The sequence below is a fragment of the Lasioglossum baleicum genome, unplaced genomic scaffold, assembly GCF_051020765.1.
Source record: "Lasioglossum baleicum unplaced genomic scaffold, iyLasBale1 scaffold1252, whole genome shotgun sequence".
In the NCBI taxonomy this organism is placed as follows: domain Eukaryota; kingdom Metazoa; phylum Arthropoda; class Insecta; order Hymenoptera; family Halictidae; genus Lasioglossum; species Lasioglossum baleicum.
In genome coordinates, this window is record NW_027470311.1 from 1,910 (window position 1) to 25,895 (window position 23,986).

General features: G+C 35.0%; 2 protein-coding genes across 2 annotated transcripts; one reads left to right on the plus strand and one right to left on the minus strand.

Annotated features, from left to right (window-relative positions):
* Positions 1-393: 393 nt before the first annotated feature.
* Positions 394-23,356, minus strand: LOC143220587 (lysophospholipid acyltransferase 6-like). Its single transcript, XM_076446208.1, is given in 13 exon segments — positions 394-544; positions 627-778; positions 863-1,060; positions 1,361-1,566; positions 1,645-1,792; positions 1,912-2,047; positions 2,271-2,329; positions 2,331-2,383; positions 2,842-2,933; positions 3,784-3,861; positions 4,429-4,460; positions 4,462-4,575; positions 23,273-23,356. Coding segments are annotated over 13 exon segments (1,503 nt in total).
* LOC143220586 (uncharacterized) lies at positions 9,401-11,679 on the plus strand. The gene is given in 8 exon segments (XM_076446207.1): positions 9,401-9,590; positions 9,802-9,993; positions 9,996-10,046; positions 10,049-10,149; positions 10,322-10,463; positions 10,466-10,659; positions 10,783-11,104; positions 11,312-11,679. Coding segments are annotated over 8 exon segments (1,560 nt in total).
* Positions 23,357-23,986: the final 630 nt, after the last annotated feature.

Consider the following 23,986-nt stretch of genomic DNA (forward strand, 5'->3'; position numbering starts at 1 on the left):
ATCTGTTACTCATACTTACGATAAATATTGCGAAGAGAAAAGAAGGAACGTGATAATATTAAAAAAGACTATCGATTAAATAATAATATTTACTGCATCGCCCAAGTTTTCGTCTATTAGCGAAATTGTGAAACAGCTAAGTATCAACTTCTCAATATGCATGAGACACTCATAAGTATATGATTACTCACTCACATGATATAAAACAAATATACTTTTTACACGCTCGACATAGAATTTGTACTAATAACACGTCGTAACAATAAATATCGCACGTATATATGTGCGTGTATATATAATATATACATAATATTTATATGAATATTAAAACATTCATAAAAAATATATATCTCTTATGTGATCATCACTTTTTTGGCCACATCGAAGTAGAGTTCACATAGATTTGCGTGCAGTTCCATTGATTAATTCCTGAGAAGTTTTCAATTCTTTCTCGGTAATTTTCTTGTGCGACGAGACATTCGGAAGACGTGGTGCAATTAATATTATACCTAAACCGATTATATGTAGAAACAGGTATACAGACCTAGAAGAGAAAAATATATTATAACATCGTGATTTTTTTGCAATTACACGAATGGAGCAAAAGTAATAAAATTATTACTTACAGGTACATCTTGATACTTGGCATAAATTCCAAGAGTATAAAGCTGAATGTTATGTAGGCCATCAAAATTCGCGTTGAAATGAACGTAAGCGCATCGTAAAGGAACTTCATTCTCTTGGACACAAGAAAGTATGGTCGTATTTTACGACGAGCCTATTTTAAAAAATAAACAAAAGCTTGTTACTCACTGAGTAATAACAAAATATTACATTTGGTATTATTATAAATGTTTCTTACGGATCGTGCCACTATAGTGAAGAAGGCAGCGTTGGCGAATGTTAAATAGTAACCGGGATAAAACCCATGCCATAAGGCAGAAAGGGCATATGTGAATACAAGTTTATTGTGTTCTACCCTTTCATATACGATCGACCTAAGCCACCCATTGGTTCCTTTATTCCAATGTTCGATACTCTCTTTTAAATTAAGAGACATCTGAAAGATAAAATTATATCTAGAGCATAAGGTACCATAAACAATAAAACGACTATTTAAAAGTTAAAGAAAAAAAAAAAAACGTATAGATCGATAAGTAAATATATCATAACTTCTGTGATGAGCTCAATGAATTAAGATTAAGCGATGTCGTCACTGCTGTATGATACTGAAGTTTCTATCAAGACAATGATGTCATGTAGTTATGATATCTATACTGAAAGCTTTGGAAAATAATTCAACTAAATTTGATGTATCATTCTGATTCTACGTTTAAATTATTCGTTACGAAAAATTTACCTCGAAACCATAAACATCAACATTAGAAGCTAAATCCCATTTAGCTTCACCATTCTCGTCATAACCATTAAAACCAATTCCAGAATTATTACAAATCGCATCCGAGAAGATCCAAGCATGGTAGTATTTAAAACGAATCAGCATAGTGGTCACCATCAAGTACCACATCTTGTAAAACACCGATGTATTTTGTAAGAAGTCATCGTCTGTAAATAAAATAAAGTTTATGTCAGCGGGATCAACGTGAGGCGACGATGAATATTAAAGAGACACGTGATTCGAACCTTTTAGCTTTTCAATTCGATACGTTGGAATGAAAGTCACGAACATAATCGCGCACAACATGCTCACTACGACCTTCTTTATTACGACCGGTATCGGGGATGGTTCCAGAATAATTTCATTGTAACGATCGGAATTTTTATCATAGCCCTTAAAAGAGAAAGGAAATGAAATTTTTTTCTCTATTCATTGATTCAGTTCTTTTTCTGCTCTTTGTCGCTGTTATCGAGAGTGGACAGATAAGAACAATGATTGAACAATATTCTAACCGTCAAAGCTTTCGTTCCAGCTAAATTACGTCCGTGAATAAAATCGATGTAATCACGATAAAATATCACCGGTCCAACCATCAATGCTTGAAAATGGAAGACGTAGCTGAAGTACTCTAACGTTGTTGGCATCTTTCTAAAATAAGTCATGCATGTAACAAATTGGATTTGACCGTAGATAGCGAGGAAATAAAGTGATAAATGTAGATTCACCCATAACATGACCAACACCATTCTTGAATAGAAATGAAAATTACATATGATACATGCACATGATGTATTTTTCTGGGCATGTCATGTTGTGCATTATATAATTAATGTTGTAGAATAAACGGCCGGTTAAGAAGACGTCAACTCACTTCACGGCTTGATGACGTTGCGTTGGCGTAAGTTCCTCTTCACGTCGCATTAACCCATCAGTGTACGCTGTACGCGAGGCTGGTTACTTTCTGCGTTATCACCATAAGTGGTCCTGCAATGCACGAGATGTAACGAGATCTTTATTTAGAAGAACATTTTTATTATAAACCATATCCGTCCATGTACTATATCCGTGTTACATATTTATTAATACGCATCTTTTTTACGTAAGATGTAATGCCAGTTTAAGTTCTGACATTATAATAACCTAAAAAAAAAAAAAAAAAAAAAAAAAAAAAAAAAAGAAAATAAACCTTAAGAAGCATAAATAACGTCCTCTTTAAACCGACCTTAATCGACATTTCGATCTAGGAATCTACTTATATCATAGAATAATTATAAAGAATTCAAAATGATTGACGTATTTTCTCTGTTATTTACATCTCTAAAACGAGCGGGAATTACACGCCGGATCGAATATTTCATTTAGTAACGCTCGATGCGTCACGTGGTAAACGATCTTGGATTGGCGCGTCATAATCATCTTAAAGATGATACGAGTCTACTTACCAGTGATATCGAGTGTGTACGAGCCGTAATTGTACATCTGTCGATGGTAATGCACGCAAGATAAGTAGAGCAGCGCCGTCGTCAGTACAACCCTGAAACGTATTACCAAGATGAGTTGTTAAGTTCAAGGAACGATCATTGACCGTTGTAATGAGGATAAACGTGAAAAGGCTTCGGCCTTTAACATTTCGCGTTTATTTGTAATTCGTAGGATAAATTATCATGCGAGTGTTTTCTTTACTTTGCCACTAGGGGGGGGGGGGGCGAAAGGGAAAAGAAATCATTTGAATTCCGTAAAAATCTCATTCGCTACGATTACTAAATACAAATCGTATTCAACGAATGTCATAGAAAACGATGTATATAACGAAGTAAATATAATCAATTCTTTTAACGAATAGGCTGAAATATTTATAATTATCCTTGACATTATTCAAAATACTAAATAACAATAATATTTTTTGCATTATTCTAGGTTATGTATCGAAACATACGTTTGTAATTTGTTCAAAGGTAAAATAACTTTACGTTATTGTTTGTCGTAAATATTGCACTATCTCTCCGGAACAAAAGTACACGTGTTTAAACGTATTAAACTGATAAGGTAGGAACGAGACGCTTTACACTCTGATAAAGTTTAAAGTACGCTAAGCGGATTATTTGCAAGATCTTATTTATAGAATGCTTGTGTTCTCCTATTCAATATTTCTCCATGTTCACAGGACGGATGTGGCAATTTTTGCGAATATTAAACTCCACTGAATTACACATTTCAACGCGATTTACACATTTTCGAGTTAATGGAACTCTTCCAGTTAATTTGGAAATACTTTCTCCATGGATGCATGAAAAGTTACCGTGATGTATAAAGTAACCAATGAAAGAAATTAACGTGTTGGTAATATGTTTAATTGTAATGAAGATATCGTTATAGTAACTTGCCTCTGTATATTACGAGGATTTTGTGTGCGCATTGCTATGTAACATAAGGCGGGAAGGCCTGCAAGGTGTATCGCCTGCCTGAAAAGATACGAGTTTTCTTTTTTAACAGAAGCAAATTGGTTAAATTAGCGTAGGGAGGGTACATGAAATCTTGCGAACACTTTCTTTTTCCATGCCTCCTGGGCTATGATATGCAATTACTTCTACTGTGCAGGATGTTCAATCTTAATTGATGCAACACGTGACTTTATAAAAATTTCTTTTTTCCAACGTTTTCCAATGTAAAATGAAAATTATCTGTTTGCATGCTAGAGAGTCAGAGCGGTGTAATTTAATGTTTGTAATAATTAGCGAGCGCTGTATCGTATCGAGTATTTATTTCGAACGTTATTTTGAGCTACGTAATCGTACGTTAAGATAAGGAGTAAGCTATATTATATTAAAGCACTACTTGGCTGGAGAAAATGTGAGATATATTTTTATATTGCTTCATTTTACATTTCTATTAGGGATAACTTAGTTGTAAACACCCTGTATATAGCATGAGCGTAGAACGAACTTTCTGCACAACACTCCCATGCTTATCAAAGCTACAAGCTTTTCCTGAACTAATTGATCTGTCTTTATTCACGTAGGTTTGTTTACCTGCCAAAGCAGAAATATCCAAGCATGAGGCCGAATGACGAGACCAAATACATGTCTGGTAGCTGGTGTTACGGTAGCAGGACTAAGAAAAGTTCTTAAAAATCCAGCCAATATCAATGCTGTGAACTGTGTTAGTAGAAAATTCACCTGCACACAAGGAGAAAATATACGTGTTATGTTTATTGGTGAATATAACATCGCATAAAAATATAATAATATTAAAAAAGTATAATTTTCAAATTAATATATTTATTCCGTTAATGTATATCGTAAGACTTTTAGATAATCATTAGAAATTTGTTAAATATTACTGTAATAAATTTTTATACTAGGGGAATATTCGATGTTATTTTATAATAATAATATATTAATTAGTCATGTGAAAAAGGTATCATATATCGATAAGAGTTTGAGATCAATTCTAATCTTATAGATGTTACGAGTGATAATATTATATCACGTGTGAAAATGTTCTTTATATTTTTCTATAAACAACGTAGATCATGAGAAGGCTGTTTAACTTTATCAGATATAATATCGATCAAACGCAATGTAGACAATTATACTGACGTGTAAGTACACTGTACTGTACTGATTACTTTAATACCCAACCACTACAGGTCATATAAAGGATATTATTTTATTTTTTTCTGTTTCTAGTATGAACTACAATCTTATAAAAAACATCTTACAAAAATGAAACAAACTTTGAAATAAGTGTATAATATTATTACAAGTACCAAGTACCACTGCTTCCTGTAACAGTTTTTTTGTTATGTTAAGGAAGTCCCTGAAACGTCAAATGATATTCAAGGAAAGATATATAGGTACTTATCTACATATATCAAGTAAGATCTACGTGCATATTTGCTTTACTACAAACCATATTTTCTCAAGCAAAAATAGTACCTCAAATAATTTATAATCTTATTCATACTTATATTGTATATTTGACTATTTGAAAACGAAAACGCAAAATAATTTAATGTTTGTTATCGGAAATTTCTCTTATTTCAGAACATTCCAAATATAAACATTCCAAATATACGTTTCATCAAGCAAATTCCTTAAACGCCGGAAATAAAATAAGGGATAAGAATATTTTCATTTTCAAAATTTAAATACTTGTCAAAAGATATAGTATTTGTTTTAGTGATATAAGGAAAAGGAAAATAAATAGATATAATTTCGATTGATACACAAAAATAATAATAACGTCAATTTTCTTAAATCTTTAAAAATTCTCACAGATACCTAAAAATTTTCTATCGCTTGAAACCATCGAAATCAATTTTAATGTCTACTTAATTTTACAATAATTCAATTAACAAAAATAGAGATAATTGTCACAAATTCATATTCTATTTCCAGAAAGCACATCGAATTGTAGGAGCAATAAAATTCCTCGAGAGTCAGAAAATTCTAGAAATAAATTAACGTGTACCTGCAGCCACAAATTACGATGAACATCCAACAACTTCGACTGTGGATACGCAACTAATGGAAACTGACAAACAAGTAATATATTTTCGTTTTCGTTATCAAGAATTCGTTTTGTTTCCCCGGTTACATCTCGCGGGGAATAACTGAACTAATCTAACGATAATAATGAATATTTTTATTGCACGCGCGAGACTGAACTGTTATCTTTGTTTCGTAGGCAATTTTTTCCGCGTGATCAGCATCTCGCGTAAGTAAAGTAATAAAACACCAAAAGCGGCGATCGAGAAACATGGAAATTCTGAGTCAACACTTTGATCTCCACAGGCTTCCCCGGTTCACAAAGAACAACAGAATACGTATTATACTGATACGAAGTACGAAGGCCGCGTATGAAAAGGAACACGTTACTTTGCATCGTCTCTATTGTATTCGGTGCTCATAACGCATTGTATTCACAGGATAAAGCGTAATAAAAAAAACATAACAAAAGCAGGGGACTACAAATTGCGCTGACAGAGAGTTCTATTTTCAGGGTTATGTTATAATAGATTCCAATGTTGATTATGACAACTGTGATGCAATATAACATAATTAAATAATCGATGTATTAATACACTACGTTATATACGTTACAATATGGTGTTAATAATAATGTATCAATTATTAGTTACATCATAATATATTGATATTAATTTATTCGTTAATGAATTTATCGAAAAGTAGAACCTCGAAACACCATGAAATCTTTCGAAATTCAAGTAAGAAAAAATATAATAAATCTCTATATAAGTAAATAAAATAGTAAATACTAATATATCGATTATGAATTTTATTTTGTTTATTGCAGAGAATCGATGGAAATTTAGAAAATGAAATAAGGGAGATGAATTTAATCTCTCTTATTTTTCAAAGCAGCTTACTTGAAATTTAACTATATCCGAACTAGAAAATTTCGATATTCAATCGCGTTAGTAATAAGAGTAAGAGAACACTGAGTGATTAAATCATTAGTTCCGAGAAAAAAGAGACTGATCTTCGGCAAAATAATAGACATAGCCTAAACATTCTCCTACTCGCTCGATGAAATCTATGTAACTGAACAAACTAAACAAAAATCTATGCTAACGGAACGAAATTGAAATTGACTAATTGTAAAGAATGGAATATCGATAGAACTGAAATCATAGTAATTGAAATTGACTAATTGTAAGAATGGAATATCGATGGAACTGAAATCGTAGTAATTGAAATCGTTACTGATTGTAAGAATGGATAATCTCGATGGAACTGAAATCGTAGTAATTGAAATCGTTACTGGATGTAAGAATAGAATATCGATGGAACTGAAATCATAGGAATTGAAATCGTTACTGATTGTAAGAATGGAATATCGATGAACTGAAATCATAGTAATTGAAATTGACTAATTGTAAGAATGGAATATCGATGAATTGAAATCATAGAATTGAAATCGTTACTGATTGTAAGAATGGAATATCGATGGAACTGAAATCATAGTAATTGAAATTGACTAACTTGTAAGAATGGAATATCGATAGGAACTGAAATCTAAGTAATTGAAATTGACTAATTGTAAATATGGAATATCGATGGAAACTGAAATCATAGTAATTGAAATTGACTAATTTAAAGAATGGGATATCGATGGAACTGAAATCATAGTAATTGCAATTGACTAATTGTAAGAATGGGATATCGAGAACTGAAATCGTAGTAATTGAAATCGTTACTGGTTGTAAGAATGGATATATCGACGGAACTGAAATCATAGAAATTGAAAATCGTTACTGATTGTAAGAGTGGAATTTCAATGGAAGTGGAAAAATCACTGGAATCACGATACGCATTTCATGCATTCCAATCGAACGTGTGTGATAAGCGGGCAGAGACACATTAGTTGTTTGACCCCGCAACGGGTAACTCCCGGACTTCCCCAGCCACACGAGACGGTTAAACCGGATAACCCACGGTGATCCCCCGGCTAAGAGTACCACAAGGAAACAGGGAAAAAGCTTCAAGTTTGAAATTCGTATATAAGACTAAGCTCTCGCTGAATGTATCATAATTCGAATCAGCTGCTCAGACAAGAGCAATTAGTGATCTAGTGTCTAAGTGTTCAAAACGAATCAAAGAACTCTTACAAGATGAAATCCACCGGATTCGCCCTTGCACTTCTTTGTGCTGTTGCATTCGCAGCTGCCCAATCGGAAAATCGCAGGAGAACTAGATGTAAGTATAATTCATTTATATTCGATCAATTTTGAAACCTAAATACCTAAATAATATCAGTCTAAGGATTATACGCGTCCTTTAATTTCTCGTTTGTCTCAAATTGAATATTGTCTAATAGAAGACGTAGATATACTTTTGCAATACTTTTAAACAGTTTTTCAAATATACACAATTCATATATTCACAATGTTATGACAAAAGACATATGTTACATATAGAAAAATAAATGAAGATAGAGGACCATAGAATCATATTAGGGCCATGATTTTAACAATATATCAATTATCTATTATTGATTAAATAAAACATTAGAATTCGCTATTTCTTACAAGTACCATGAATTTGAGTAAGAAACTATTTTAATTCATATCTAAACTCTTTGCACCAGCTACTAAGAATATAATAAGAAATCTAAGATTCGTACCAAAGACCATTTCTTAACTCAACTACCATTAACTAAAGTTCTAAAAATATTCTCACAGCCATCAGTCCTCCTAAACAATCCTTAACAACTTCTCGCAACTCCCCATCTCAAATGCCTTTTCCCATTAAATCCAAATACGTTCCATCGAGCAAGTTCTAAGTCCCTTTCCTCATTAACCACGAAGGTATTTCTCCACCAGGAATCTTTCCGTGTCCGACGAGAAGAGATCCCCAGGGATCCATCGTCCTCGAAGAAAGCAAAACCTATGGGCGGACCTGACCGTCGTCCAACCATAAATCTGAACTACCAACATCGTATCTACGACAGAAAACGGAATGACCGCAGATGCTTTTGGTGGAAATGAACAAGTCACCAGGATTACCTATCAATACCTCACGGTGGACTTAAAGTAGAGAAGAACTATCGAAATGGCTTCATCAGAGGACATAGTGATATGCTACGTCTTCCAGGCGGCAGGATCACGCCAAACATTGGAATTAAGGTGGTGGATTCAGATTCCGACGAGACGTAGACAACGTTGAATGAAGAACAGGGCGAAGAACAAGCTGTGGAACAACAGGTACAAGGATACTAACAACTTGTTTTTCGTTTTGTTCAAATTCTGAAAATCTTTTTCCTATTAATCACAAACACCTTCTATCGAACAAGTTCTAGTCTCCCTTCCTCATTAACCACGAAGTAATTTCTTCACCAGGAATCTTCCCGTGTCCGACGACAAACCGATCCAAAGGGATCCGTTGTTCTCGATGTAAAAAAACCCATAGACGGACCTGAGCGTCGCCCTACCATAAATCTGGACTACCAACATCGTTTCCTACGAGAAAAACGGGAATGAGCGCAAATGCCTATGGTGGAATGAACAAGTCACCAGGATTACCTGTCATACCTCACGGTGGACTTTCAGTCGAAAAGAAGTATGGGAATGGTATCATCAGAGGATATGGTGATATGCAACGTCTTCCAGGTGGCAGATTCACGCCAAACATTGGAATTGGTGGTGGATTCCGATTCAGACGAGACGTTGACAACGTTGAAGAAGAACGAGGCGAAGAGCAAGTGGTGGAAGAACAGGTATAAGGACACTAACAGCTCGTTTCTCTCTGTATTCTATAAATTTCGAAAATCCCTTTTCCTTTAATCTCAAACACCTTCTATCGAACAAATTCTATCTGCTTCCTCATTAACCACGAAGTTATCTCTTCGCCAGGAATCTTCCCGTGTCCGACGACAAACCGATCCAAAGGGATCCGTTGTTCTCGATGTAAAAAAACCATTGACGGACCTGAGCGTCGCCCCTACCATAAATCTGGACTACCAACATCGTTTCTACGAGAAAAACAGGAATGAGCGCAAATGCCTATGTGGAATGAACAAGTCACCAGGATTACCTGTCATACCTCACGGTGACTTTCAGTCGAAAAGAAATATGGGAATGGTTTCATCAGAGGATATGGTGATATGCAACGTCTTCCAGGTGCAGATTCACGCCAAACATTGGAATTGGTGGTGGATTCCGATTCAGACGAGACGTTGACAACGTTGAAGAAGAACGAGGCGAAGTGCAAGTGGTGGAAGAACAGGTATAAGACACTAACAGCTCGTTTCTCCCTGTATTCTCTAAATTTCGAAAATCCCTTTTCCTTTTAATCTCGAACACCTTCTATCGAACAAATTCTATTCTGCTTCCTCATTAACCACGAAGTTATCTCTTCGCCAGGAATCTTCCGTGTCCGACGACAAACCGATCCAAAGGGATCCGTTGTTCTCGATGTAAAAAAACCCATAGACGGACCTGAGCGTCGCCCTTACCATAAATCTGGACTACAACATCGTTTCTACGAGAAAAACGGAATGAGCGCAAATGCCTATGGTGGAATGAACAAGTCACCAGATTACCTGTCATACCTCACGGTGGACTTTCAGTCGAAAAGAAGTATGGGAATGGTTTCATCAGAGGATATGGCGATATGCAACGTCTTCCAGGTGGCAGATTCACGCCAAACATTGGAATTGGTGGTGGATTCAGATTCAGACGAGACGTTGACAATGTCGAAGAAGAACAGGGCGAAGAACAAGCTGTGGAAGAACAGGTACAATGATACTAACAGCTCGTTTTTCATTTAGTCATCAAATTTCGAAAATAATCTCAAACACGTTCCATCGAACAAATTCTATTCAGTTTCATCATTAACCACGAAGTTATTTCTTCACAGGAATCTTCCCGTGTAAGACGAGAAGCCGATCCCCAGGGATCCATCGTCCTCGAAGGAACCAAACCTATGGGCGGACCTGACCGTCGTCCAACCATAAATCTGGACTACCAACATCGTATCTACGACAAAAACGGAATGACCGCAGATGCCTTTGGTGGAATGAACAAGTCACCAGGATTACCTATCATACCTCACGGTGGACTTAAAGTAGAGAAGAACTATGGAAATGGCTTCATCAGAGGATATGGTGATATGCAACGACTCCCAGGTGGCAGATTCACGCCAAACGTTGGAATTGGTGGTGGATTCAGATTCAGACGCGATGTAGACAACGTTGAAGAAGAACAGGGCGAAGAACAAGCTGTGGAAGAACAGGTACAAGGATACTAACAACTCGTTTTTCGTTTTGTTCATCAAATTCTGAAAATCTTTTTTCCTATTAATCTCGTTCCATCGAGCAAGTTCTAGTCTCCTTCCTCATTAACCACAAAGTTATTTCTTCACCAGGAATCTTCCCGTGTCCGACGACAAACCGATCCAAAGGGATCCGTTGCTCTCGATGTAAAAAAACCCATAGACGGACCTGAGCGTCGCCCTACCGTAAATCTGGACTACGAACATCGTTTCTACGAGAAAAACGGAATGAGCGCAAATGCCTATGGTGGAATGAACAAGTCACCAGGATTACCTGTCATACCTCACGGTGGACTTTCAGTCGAAAAGAAATATGGGAATGGTTTCATCAGAGGATATGGCGATATGCAACGTCTTCCAGGTGGCAGATTCACGCCAAACTTTGGAATTGGTGGTGGATTCAGATTCAGACGAGACGTTGACAACGTCGAACAGGAGCAGGGTGAAGAACATGTGATAGAAGGGCAAGAGCATGAATACTGAGAGCTCTTTGGTCTCTATGTTCACGAAATTTCGACAATGGCTCACACCGACTGCATTTATTTAATATTTAAGCATTATTTATTTTAACTTTGCATTTATCTCGTTGCGATTCATGTACTTTAATCGGTATTCCAATAATTGGTAAGACTTTTGACTGATACTGTTATTATTGAATAAATATAATTGAATAAATGAAATTGGTCAATTTTTTCTACCGATACTTTACTGGCCGATATCGGCTAAGGGTAAATGAACTTGTCCAGTGCGAATGAACTTTTAGTATGCTGAGTATAAATGATAAGCGTTTGGAATAGAGCTACATCTCTTGATAGCCTGGCTCGCGAGCAATGAGGTTACGGTTGCTCGAATACACGTATAATGGTAATAGTGGATGTTACGATATAATAATAGTGGCTTTAATGGTTTATTTGGAGATATTGGGTTAACTGACTGACTTACATCCTCTTTTTATTTCAAACATAAGAACACGGTGATTAATCAAAGAAAGAGGAGTAAAAGTAATAACAAACATTGCGTACTTTTATATATACTATTTTTAGAAATATGCATCCAGTTGTAAAAGGAAATAAATGAAAGATAAATAAAAAGGATAGTAAATATTTAAATGCTAAAATATCATAAAGAAATAATGTATCTTAATTTTATTGAAAGACTGACACTATAATTAGCCAGGGTCAATCGGTCATTGAATGTTACCGATGAAAGAACAAATCGAAGAAGCGAACTAACAAAATTTATAGAATAATTAATTCGAACAATTTTAATAAAACGATCGTAATAAACGACAATCTGGCAACAAAATACTATAAAACTTGGTTGTGAAACGTTTAAAGAGCCAGCAGCTCGTAACGGAATAAACTGGATCTCCGATGCACCAACGTGAAAAAAAAAAGATCTTCCATGTCAATAATTTATATATAACTTGCCAATACTGGATGTTATAAAAAGTACTATAACAAATAGATTTAACCTACACGATCGCTATAAGTCGTCGAACAGTATCGTAACACCCTAAGCACCATTATCTATTTGAACTTCGTTTGATAGTCGTTCGATGTAGAATGACCAATTGAGAACATTAATATACACGTGACTGTGTTTCATCGAGTCATTGTAATTGTGATAAATTTCGCTTTACACTCAAGACGTAAGAATTGGAACTTGGAATCCATCGTATACAACCACCGTCGGCCATCGACGATACTTTTATGACTTTTAGAACGTCCATAAAAATATATCGGGCATAAAGGATTTATTGTTCCATTGTTCTCATAAATGAGCAGGGATAATTATACATTAACGTTACGAAATGATGCCTACTACGATTCGATTAATAGTTCAATAATCATCAAAGCATAAACGATAAGATAAGTTGGCAGTACACAATAAAGGCAGCTTTTAGCTGCTATCTAAAATAGTATTTCATAATCGTGCATTAATAAAATAGACAATAACGAAATACTATAAAATACTAACACAGCAGTTTTCAATTATCCATTTCTAAGGATGAACCTTCATCCATTCGTTTTTACTATCAGCTCATCACACGATAAACTTTCATTCTTCTTTCATATAAAAATGCAATCAGAGGTAATGTTTCATCATTTTTTCCTCAATTTCTGCTACACCTTTCGCCATTTATTTATTAATTTCTCTGTGTTAATGTTTTATAAAGGATCCTTTACAACGTTGCTAAGAAATTATCATACAATTCTTCCACTTGAATAACTTGTCAACCCTTAAGTAGATAATAATCTATGTAATATCTAATGCATACACTGGATTTTTTCCAATCAAGTTTCTCCAACTTTTGTAATGGCTATCTTAGCAAGTATAGAAATGCGTTGACCCGGTGGAAGGGGATTCCTCTTCTGTTTGTCAGTAAATCATGTTGTTTCCAATGCTGAATGCGAAGCGATTTCAATTGTCCACGCTAGGCTTCTGTAGAAATTGTTTTGTTCGATTCTAGCAACTCCGGGTACATAGAACCTTGTATATTCCATTAAATATTTGCATTGTTCGCAGAATCTTCTTTGGTAATAAATTTCGGAATTGTATAAAACACTTCTGGATGCGACCACTCATTTTTACGTTTGATATTAATACATATATCGTTAATTTTCCATTTTCTGTCACAATTTCATGCGAGAATATTTCTTAGGTTTCTTAAATGAGATTGAGACTCACGACATTTATCCTTGTAAGAAATCTATAGACTATTCAGAGACGTCAACTGCCAGCTCTTCCATTCTCAGAATTGGATTTTGTATCAGTAATTCCCATTCTGGAAATCTTTAAATCTTTGATATATTTGACGTATACTAATTACACTTCTTTCATAAACTACACGTCTATATATTTTGCATTTTTGCATTCGTTGAATTCATATACTATAAGTGCGACGTATCTATTATATACTATATCAATACAATACTATTCAATCTGCTATATAGAAGATCAATTTTATCGATATCTAGTGTAAGATTTTGTAAACACTTGAAACCTGAAACACCAAGCTGCGATGCATACACAAATATGATAATATTTACAAATATTGTAAGTGCAAATATTGACACTAAGAATAACACTAACTCTAATATTGATACTAGTTAGATAATTAAAGTGGTATGATAATAATAAATTACATTTTACTCTTTTACCTATGCAAATTCTATACTTTTATTCCTATCGCAAATAAAAAATTCATATTTATTCAATTTTCATTTGTTATTGAAACTATAACTTTAATTATACTCCAAATTTATAAACCTCTAGTGTGACGTGTAAAATATTCAACTGTGGAATTACACGAGTTCGATTTAAAATCCATAAAAAACTATCACAATACAGAGACGAAATAAATCGTTACGTATAAGTTCATTAAAATAAATGATTCTACTTCATTATCCAACCGATCACCTGATGACAAAAAGTCGTACCATCTCGAGCAAAGTACTAAGCATTATGTTGAAACCGAGACTATTAATCATTACATTGATATATGATGCTATTATGCATTATTTCTTCTCCTTACGTATGCTTTCCATTGAAAATATTAAATATCTCTATTGCATTTGACACTTCCATTTAATTTATTCGAGTAATTCTATTCCTGTTACTAAAGAAACTACAGCTTGGAACTAAAATACTCCTCTTTTAGTTGCAAATCCTCCATAACTGGACATATATAAATATGAAGATACAAAGTACACATATTTAAAGTATATAGCGATTAAATAATCCATTCAGATTTCTCAACGCTATCTGCTATATCAAGGGAAGCAGGAATTTATACAGTGAGCACTAACTACCTGAACTGCCCCAATTATTTCCAATGAATCTTCGAGCTATCCTTTAAATCTAAAGAAGCAGCACTCGCAGGATTATCCTTCTCCTGGATTCGTGATATCCGACCATTTCTCAACCTCCTTCGAGAAAGACCTTTCATGTGGCCATTACATTCCAGAGTATACATATATACAAGACGTAGATCCGTATTTCGAACAAAGCCGTCAGTGACGAATAACTTTCCTACGTGGCCAATGAAACGTGATAACGCCAACCGTGAGATCACTTACGTGATTGATTCTGCGATCGCGTGCAGATTTTCCTTCACCCTCGTTAGACTACTTTCGTGATTAACCGATTATAGTGCACGAACTCTGCGCACGCATACTACGGCATGCTGTGATAGCACATATTAATACGGTCATTGAAACGTTACCATTTCAGTGCTAACATGACAACGACCTTTCGTATGATACTATGCTTGTTAAAATAACGGTACTCGATGATCCATTAAAAACACATTGAATCGGAACGGATAAAAAATCCTCGTGAATTCGATCGATCTATTCTTCTTTTCTCGTATCGTTTTTAAACATAGCTGCGTTCCGAAATAGAACTGTGGAAGAGAAAAACATTTTTAAAATAGAATCAAGAGGTTAACGCGTGTTTTGTATTATCTTTATCGCCGTAAAATTTCAAGCTTCTCGAACGTATATGCAATTCGATATATATCATACCTTGGTAAAAGTAAAGTTTCGCGTAGTTGGAACATCGAATATATCGATTTAGTCGTTTACATCGTGATGTTAGAAACATCGATAGGATTCACTGCTTTGATTGTTTCTTTGATTTAAACGTAGTAACTAATTCTTCCGCCAGAGGCGACACTGACTCGTGCCAATCGATTAGCTAATCGAATATTTCGTGTACTCGATAAAAGAAAGGTTTATTCATAACTTTCGTGGAATGTCTTCCTCTGCAAGCCATGAAAAAAGATAACTTGTATTTATATTTCTTACGAATCATTTTTTTCAATCAGCAAAACATAATCACTTCGATAAATACATCTTGCGTTAAGGTAATCTTATAAATCATTCTTTTTCACATTTTGTTATCGATTTGATACGAGATTTGTAATTATACGTTATTTCCTTCTTTTTCAAAGTTAGTCGTATCCATGTCGAATGCCAGGTTCTACGAGAAACAGTCCATCAACTTCCTGAATGGCTTAATAATCCTCCAAGACCTAATTAGAGTTTAAAGTGTCCTGTTCACGAATAACTAAATTGAAGAGTCGCGGAACAAAAGAGCACGCGAGATTCAAGATCTCAGGATTTACCAAGAAAACTATACGAATCTAGTACACGCGACTGAGAATAACCATATGTCTACTGATACACGCAATTAGGCTATCTCCTTGCCGATGGTTTCCTGCACGTGGGAATCACGTTCTTTTTTTTTTCCTCCTTGTCACGGGCTATTTCGCGTTAATCGAAACAAGCAACAGTGACGAAAGGGGAAAGCAATTAACGTAACGGTGTTTAAACTCAAGCACTTACGTACGAGGCGAGCAGATGTTAAATTGCATTCTCTAGCCTGTAACAGTTACTTGAATGACGCAAACGGTACCTGCTGTTCTTGTGCAGAGACGAAAACGAAGACCTCAAATGGTTAGTTATTCTTGTTTCAGCACACTACGAAATACGGTATCGGCCAGGTCTGGATTCCCAACTACCGCCCCAATTAGAGATTTACCAGAGAAGAAGACGTATACACGGTCGAGGAAGCTTTATAGCTTACGCCGCAATATAGAAGACTATCCTGATTGCCGTTGTAAGATGATATAAATACAAGACCATCTGTCGATGCTCAGATGTGGATAATCAACTTCGTAAAGCGACGTTAACACTTTCACTGATGCATGGATATTAATTAGGTTCTGGTATCTCGATTAGAAAATTTCTCTTTCAAGTTGTAAAATGTATGAATTACACTCTGCTAACTGTTCTATATGCAGCCTTCGTTGTATTTCACTTTCAGGCGGATTGAATAAATTTAAAATTACGAAACGAACAATTGCGACGATGGATGTGGTTCACCGTTGATATGTTCTAGTTCCAGTAAACCTAATTCTACGGCTCAGAGCTGCGATCATGGATAAATCTTTTCGATTCCACATAAATCTCGATATTTATTCCGTTCTCGATACGGAACGTTGATTATTCATTCGTTGAATAAATGCATAAAAGCGAAGTGTTGTTTGCATAGATACTGCTATGCCTTCGCGCTATTCGACGTAATTATCATTTCGGGATACGTGTGCCTCCTTGTGGCGTGAAAAGTTATTTGCATTTCACTTTCTACTGGATGAGTGTTTGTCCAAGCGAAGAAGAGAAAACACCATGCGTATATACGTTATAACACATACATCATCTGCAAGGTATATATTAATGATTCGTCATCCTGTCTCAATCGATCTATCATTTTAACAGGTAAAAATGTAATGATGGAGAACATAAAGAAATCGAGAATGAAATAACACCTTTTCGTGAAATTTCCGAGTCATCGACTTGAAACGGAGAGAAACGAAAGTATGAAATTATAAGATACAGTGAAAGTTCGCTGAAGCGACATTGAAACTACTAGACTGCTTTACGTCTTGGCTTTTCAATGTTAAGCCGACAAGCTCTTCTAGATATTAAAATATAATTATCCTCGTTAATAGAGATAATATCACGATTTAAAAGATTTCAAGTTTAATTAGACAAGCAACGTAAAAAATTCTAATGCATTGTTAATAGCCTTTGATATTGTATAATGTAACGAATACGTATACATTCTCCATTATTTCGAGATTAATAACATATTTTTATATCAAAGAAGAGTTTTGTTTACTATTCGAGCCTGATTCTTTGATTTTCAAGTCTATTGCAGTGAATTAATGTTTACAAAATATTACAGATCAATGAGAGATTTACATAGACACGCCCATACGAGAGGAAAGCAAGGTGATTAACAATTTCCATAGTGTTTACACGCAGCCCTCGAGTTAATCTACCTACTATATCAGTGACGATTTATTTTGCTGCGAGGGTCCAAGATGAACAAACCACTGTGGACGTGATACTCGGCCTAATCATGATGCACACTGTTTTTCACGCGCATCTTTTTAAAACCTCAGCTTTTGTTTCCATTGCAAATCGTAGCTGAACTAATCGAATACAATTTCATTCTTAAACGATATCGAATAATTTTTCAGTCAATGTATATGTATTATTCTAATATCAGCTATCGATTATCCTAATTCCAATAGCAATTCATGTACGTCTGTCACATAAAAATTGAAATTGTAATGATCTGATTTGTATATATTTCAAATGTTCGAAACGAGAAACCACTAATTATGAAACGCGTATACGAGATGCTGGACAGCAACGCGATGAACAATTTTAAAATGCAAAATTACATGTTTGTGAAAGGTATCAATGGCGGTGTACGTTGCATAAACATTCGCGTGGGAGAAATATTTTGCAATGCTCAGAATTAGAAGAATCGCGAAATGTCGTTCTCGAAGCTGCGTTATTTCAATTTCATTTGTATAAACAAACGTCAACTTTTGTTCGAACGACATCATAATAGCTTATGTCATACTTTCGACGTATTATAGTAGTATTCAGTGATTATAGTAATCACTATTGAACTTTAAAATGCGTGTAACTAACTTATAATTTGTGCAACAGCACACGTAAATGTGTAACGCAAATAACACCTTTAAACTTGACACTTATTACGTTAATTATAAGTTCTATAATCATAATATAAGTAACTTAATAGCGATACAAATACTATTCTGTCATTTAAAAGTGAATCAAGCTGACTTTATGGCAATTCGTACGTAACGAACACTTATTCCATTAATTCTGCTAATGACTAATTAGAGTATAGTGATTAATATCAGGATAATATGACGTTGCTTACTACGATTACGAATAATCTTGTTTACTCTGAAGAAAATTAATCATCTTTTTTAGTGCTTTTTTACCGAAGAATACGAGTAATTGCAGTAATATTTTATATCTTTAAGGACAGATGTAAATGGTCAAATGAATATTACTCGAATCTTTATGTTGAAAGAAATACGCATATGCGTTATTTTAAGACCTGATATATGGTAATGGACTATATGGAACTGAAACGAGAACAAATATATCCGAGTAAAGTATTAGAGCGGCGCTAGCTGCCAGTTAAACATTCCACATTGCGTTGCAATGATATAATCGCTGAGCGACTTGCGTCAATGAAAATAAAGATATAGGAAAAGGAATGATAACCAATCGAATCGAAACACCTGACATTCGGATTCGAAATAAATTCTTTACTTACCGAATTATATCGCTAATTAACACACAACCCATACAACGCCTCACTAACCACGTTTCGTTTTACAATCTCTAATAATGACAAAAGATACGCAAAACGTGAAACGCTCACGCTATAACTACCATCTATCTATAATAACAAATACCTAATACGGAAATGCAAAGTAAGCAATAATTAAAAAGGAAACAAACCTAGTAAAAAAAATGACCGTCGACCTTCAAAATAGTTATATATTAAGAAAGGAAATAAGAACATACTAGATCATTAATGAGTCACCGATTATTAATCATGCCATTTTCAGACGTGTTCTCATCAGAAAGTATATCGATCTAGGACACTCAATATTATAACTAACACGAGCGAGGATGCAGAAATTACACTGATATCCGAGGCTCCTTTTTCGGTTCGGTATATTTTCTGGGTAAACAATACCGGGAAATGATAAAATAAATAATTTCGTAGAAGATTTCTAAATAACCTGTGAGTGTTCGAAATCAGAATTAACTTGTAACGAAAATCCTTGATAAGATAAAAATTATAAAATGCGATTAACAAAATTTCTTATTCGACAAAATAGAATTTACATTCATGATATAGAATTAGAGAAATTTCTGTAAGATATTAGACTGGCTTTTGATATATGCAAATACATTATAAATCACTGAAAGTTAATACTGCAATTAGATAAACTGAAATTCATTAAGATCACTGAAAGTTCACTCGAAATATAAAAAAACAAAATCGCTTATGTACATATTTAGTATAATCACAATTCTGACTAATTAAAGCTATTCAAATTTATTTAAATACGATGCCCGGATAGTTTAACCTACTGTCCTAGCGGGAATTAAAAATGAATGAAACAAGACCATCGGGATGTACACATACAAGATGTGCACAGTTTTATGTCCTTTTCGCCCATAAACATGAATCTCGGGCAATCTAGAGCGGGACTATGTGCTGTCCTGAAACCGGACAAACACGTTTTTCGGAGCATCGGTAATTCGTGCCTCTGTTTAGAATAACGGAACATGTTTTGTTGAGGGCGAGTAGTTCATCGAAACGAAACGAAACGGGAACCCTAGTCACGTCGCTTCTCAAAATAGAGGACGGTAGTGTTTTGTTACACATTCTTCAAACAGCATTACGACTTTAGCTCCTGATGCATTCTTCGTTCGGAGGCGATTGTTATATACGGCGTAAGCATACCTCGATCGCAACTCCAACGTAAACGTTCAAGTTGAAACTTGTTCTTCGGTACGTTAAAAACGAATCAGTGGAATTAGCAGCTAAGGAACGGGGTCACTGTGTTATGCTCAGGCGATGCTGAATGAATCATACGCAATTATTACTGCGCCGTTCCTAGTCGTGGAAAAAAACAATTCCGTATTACTTTCTTCCTCTTCTTCTTCTGTTTACTAACTTGGCATGCTAAACCGACCGATGTATATAACAATAACCCCTGAAAATATTTTTACGTTCATTAAAAGATATCCTTCGTCTCATTGACAATATTAGGACGGTTCGTAATTAATGTTATAAATATGGAAAAAAATTATACCGTTCGCCACTGACCGAGCAAGTCGAAAGTGCGATTTAAAAAAAATCCGATAAAGTTTCTTGTACATAATGAACCCCCCTTCTTCGCATACGTCCTCTTGCATCGAATTGCATTGCTTCCAATCGATGACGTTCAAGTATCTCATGTAGCTCTAAAATTAAGCTTCGACAACAGGTCACGATACCTCGTACGGAAACAAATCTCGACGCCGTGTTTAATTTTTGTTTTTCTCCATACGCTCTACAGATCAAATATTTGTATTAGTGCATGTTCGAATCGATCAACGAAAGTAAAATAGTTCGATGTAAAAATGATTTACGTAAGCAGAGGTCAGCCAAATTAAGATAAAAAACAAACTAATAAACAAACGAAATGTACACATTGCCTGCAAAGCAATGGCAATGAATAGTATAAATGGTAATGAATGTAAATGTGTGTAAATTATCGAAACAGATATCATATAAGCTAGATGTAACAAGTGTTAACATTATATTGATGTTCACAGAGCGAAAAAAATTTAATATCAATAATAGTGTTAAAAGGAAAAGAGAAAAAACAAATTTTTTTTAAATTGAATCTAACGACAAATGAAAATATATTGTTACCTTTGTGGTGTACGTTTAAATAAGATTAACTATTTGTATGGTGTAACTCGGTCGGTATTAGCGATTATTCCGCCCATCGTAACCACGATGTTATTGCTAATCGTTCGAACTTCATTCGCTACGACATAACTGCTTCTAACGCCTTATGAATGAAAATAGTGGAAAAAAAGTTTGGCTAAAAATAACATGGAGGAACGACGTTTGAAATGACTCCTTTCGAACCGTTCAACGGTTGCGAAATTGCACCGCTGCTCGTTACTGCACGGCAATTTTCAGGATACAATTACTACCGTTCAACGGGCAAAAAGGGATAGCCTGACACCTCTAAAATACGTGTCCCCGATTTGTCTGTGCATGCCAATTTCGAGAAACACCTATAAATCATTAGAGAAATAATTAAATCCGATTGTTAAGAAATAATTAAATTATATTTAAAAAGTATACAAATGTAACTACATGTATAAGATATCCGTGTAATATTAGTTATCAAAATGTCGAGTGAATATCATTGAAAATAATATTTACCTTGGCATTTAATATATACCATAGGAAATTTGCATACGTAAAGAGCTTTTACACGAAAAAGTTCATGTTATTAAAATTTAATTGAAAAATTTCCATAACATTATGCCTTCGTTAATTTTATCAACGGCAAAATGTTAATTTTTTTTAATAGCCAGTATACGGCAAACATTAGCCATCCGTGTGAAATTAGTTCACGACGCACTCAACTTTTCCCAACTGTTGCATCTGATACAGTTCATATAGCATAAGATTGTCTCCGAATACACTCACCGGTCATTCTATTTACAGAATATACATATTTCGTGGTACATCGGCTCCTATTACTTTCACGAATTTCTTTGGTGGCCCCTACGTGACTCTCACGTGCCTTTTATCGATAACTTTATCGCGGAATCTTTAAGTATTATCGATAATCGCACACTAGACCAACGTCAGACCATGCACGAACTTGATCTTATCAAGGAAACGAATCACACCGAGAGATCATATGTTCGCATTGTTAGATTAAACGTTGAAACACTTCCACAAAACACACTATGCCTGATGCTATTTTTGTTTTTCTTGTCACACCATGTATTTATATACTTTACGCACTTTTCAATGTTAAACAGTGTGCTAGAAATTTCGAACATTAAGTTTTTCTCGCTTAACATCTAACGTTTGGCAAGTCACATAGGAAAGCCGGATAAAGCTAATACGTACAGAAGAGAAAAGCTATGTCCAATCAGAATCGCATCTTTAATCTAATACAATTTATAGCTATATTGTATAGAAACTGTACGAAAGCAATTTGAATGATGTTGTTTATACCAATCTTATGCATGTATACCATATAAATTACAACACAAAGAAGTCGTTAACAAATGGTTAACCCTTCGAATTATTGAATCGGTAGTTGTTGTTCTACACGTTCTTCCTACTGTATTACGGACATGCATTGGAACAACTGTGTTTATACGAAAGATAACCAACGATGGTTTATGATGTTGCTACCTCGAAAACGTTAGTTCAAGGCGTGACGAACCTTAACCTTGACGAAGAGAAATCCAGCGTTAAGTACAGCAAGTTCAATTGTAAGAAGGATACTTAATAAAACCGACAGACATCCGACGTAATCTACACTTCGATCGATGTACCCTCCTTGTGGACGGTGGAGAGGTAAATAAGAGAATTGGATATTTCTGAGGAAAGTGAAAAGGTAGAAATTTCTCACCTGATCAATCGGCAAGTCGATGAAATCAGCGAGCCAAGAAAAAGTCCGGAAACCGTCGTAGTAAACCTCCACGGTCATGGTCATTGTCAATGATCATGCAATCAAACAAATACACGCGCACACACTACCGTGATGTCAGCGTACTTCAGACGGTACCAACATACGCCTTAAAAGACACGGTTCCACTCCGGTCGGTTTCTCTCCCTCGAGGGAATGATCGTTAGAACGCAACGATCGAACTATGACAGTGATGACGCCGTCGACGACGGTTCCTGAAATGCAGCGCCGCTACGTCCGCGCCGGCTAAGAGACTAGCCGGCATTCAGGCCGTATCCACAAGTGGCATGATCAATTGCACGTGATGTAGTGAACTGTTGATTCTCGACTCCCCGTCCCACACGTAGACGTCCGAATGGTCTCGTAATATCTGGCGTGACTCAAACATGATGATTACTGAAATATTTAACAACCGTGACGAAATTATAATTTCAAATTATATAATTCTTTATCTTCGCACTAACTATCGATAATGCGTAGTATAATTGCAACCATAAAATTTTAGTAAATTTGTAATACATTTTTAAATAATTTTATTCGAATAAATCAATGTATCGAAATCGTCGTTTCTTTTGCTAAATGTCATTCTTAAATTTATTAAATCCACAAAAAAATAACATCGAGGATATGTAGTCAAATTATATCAATAAATCAATG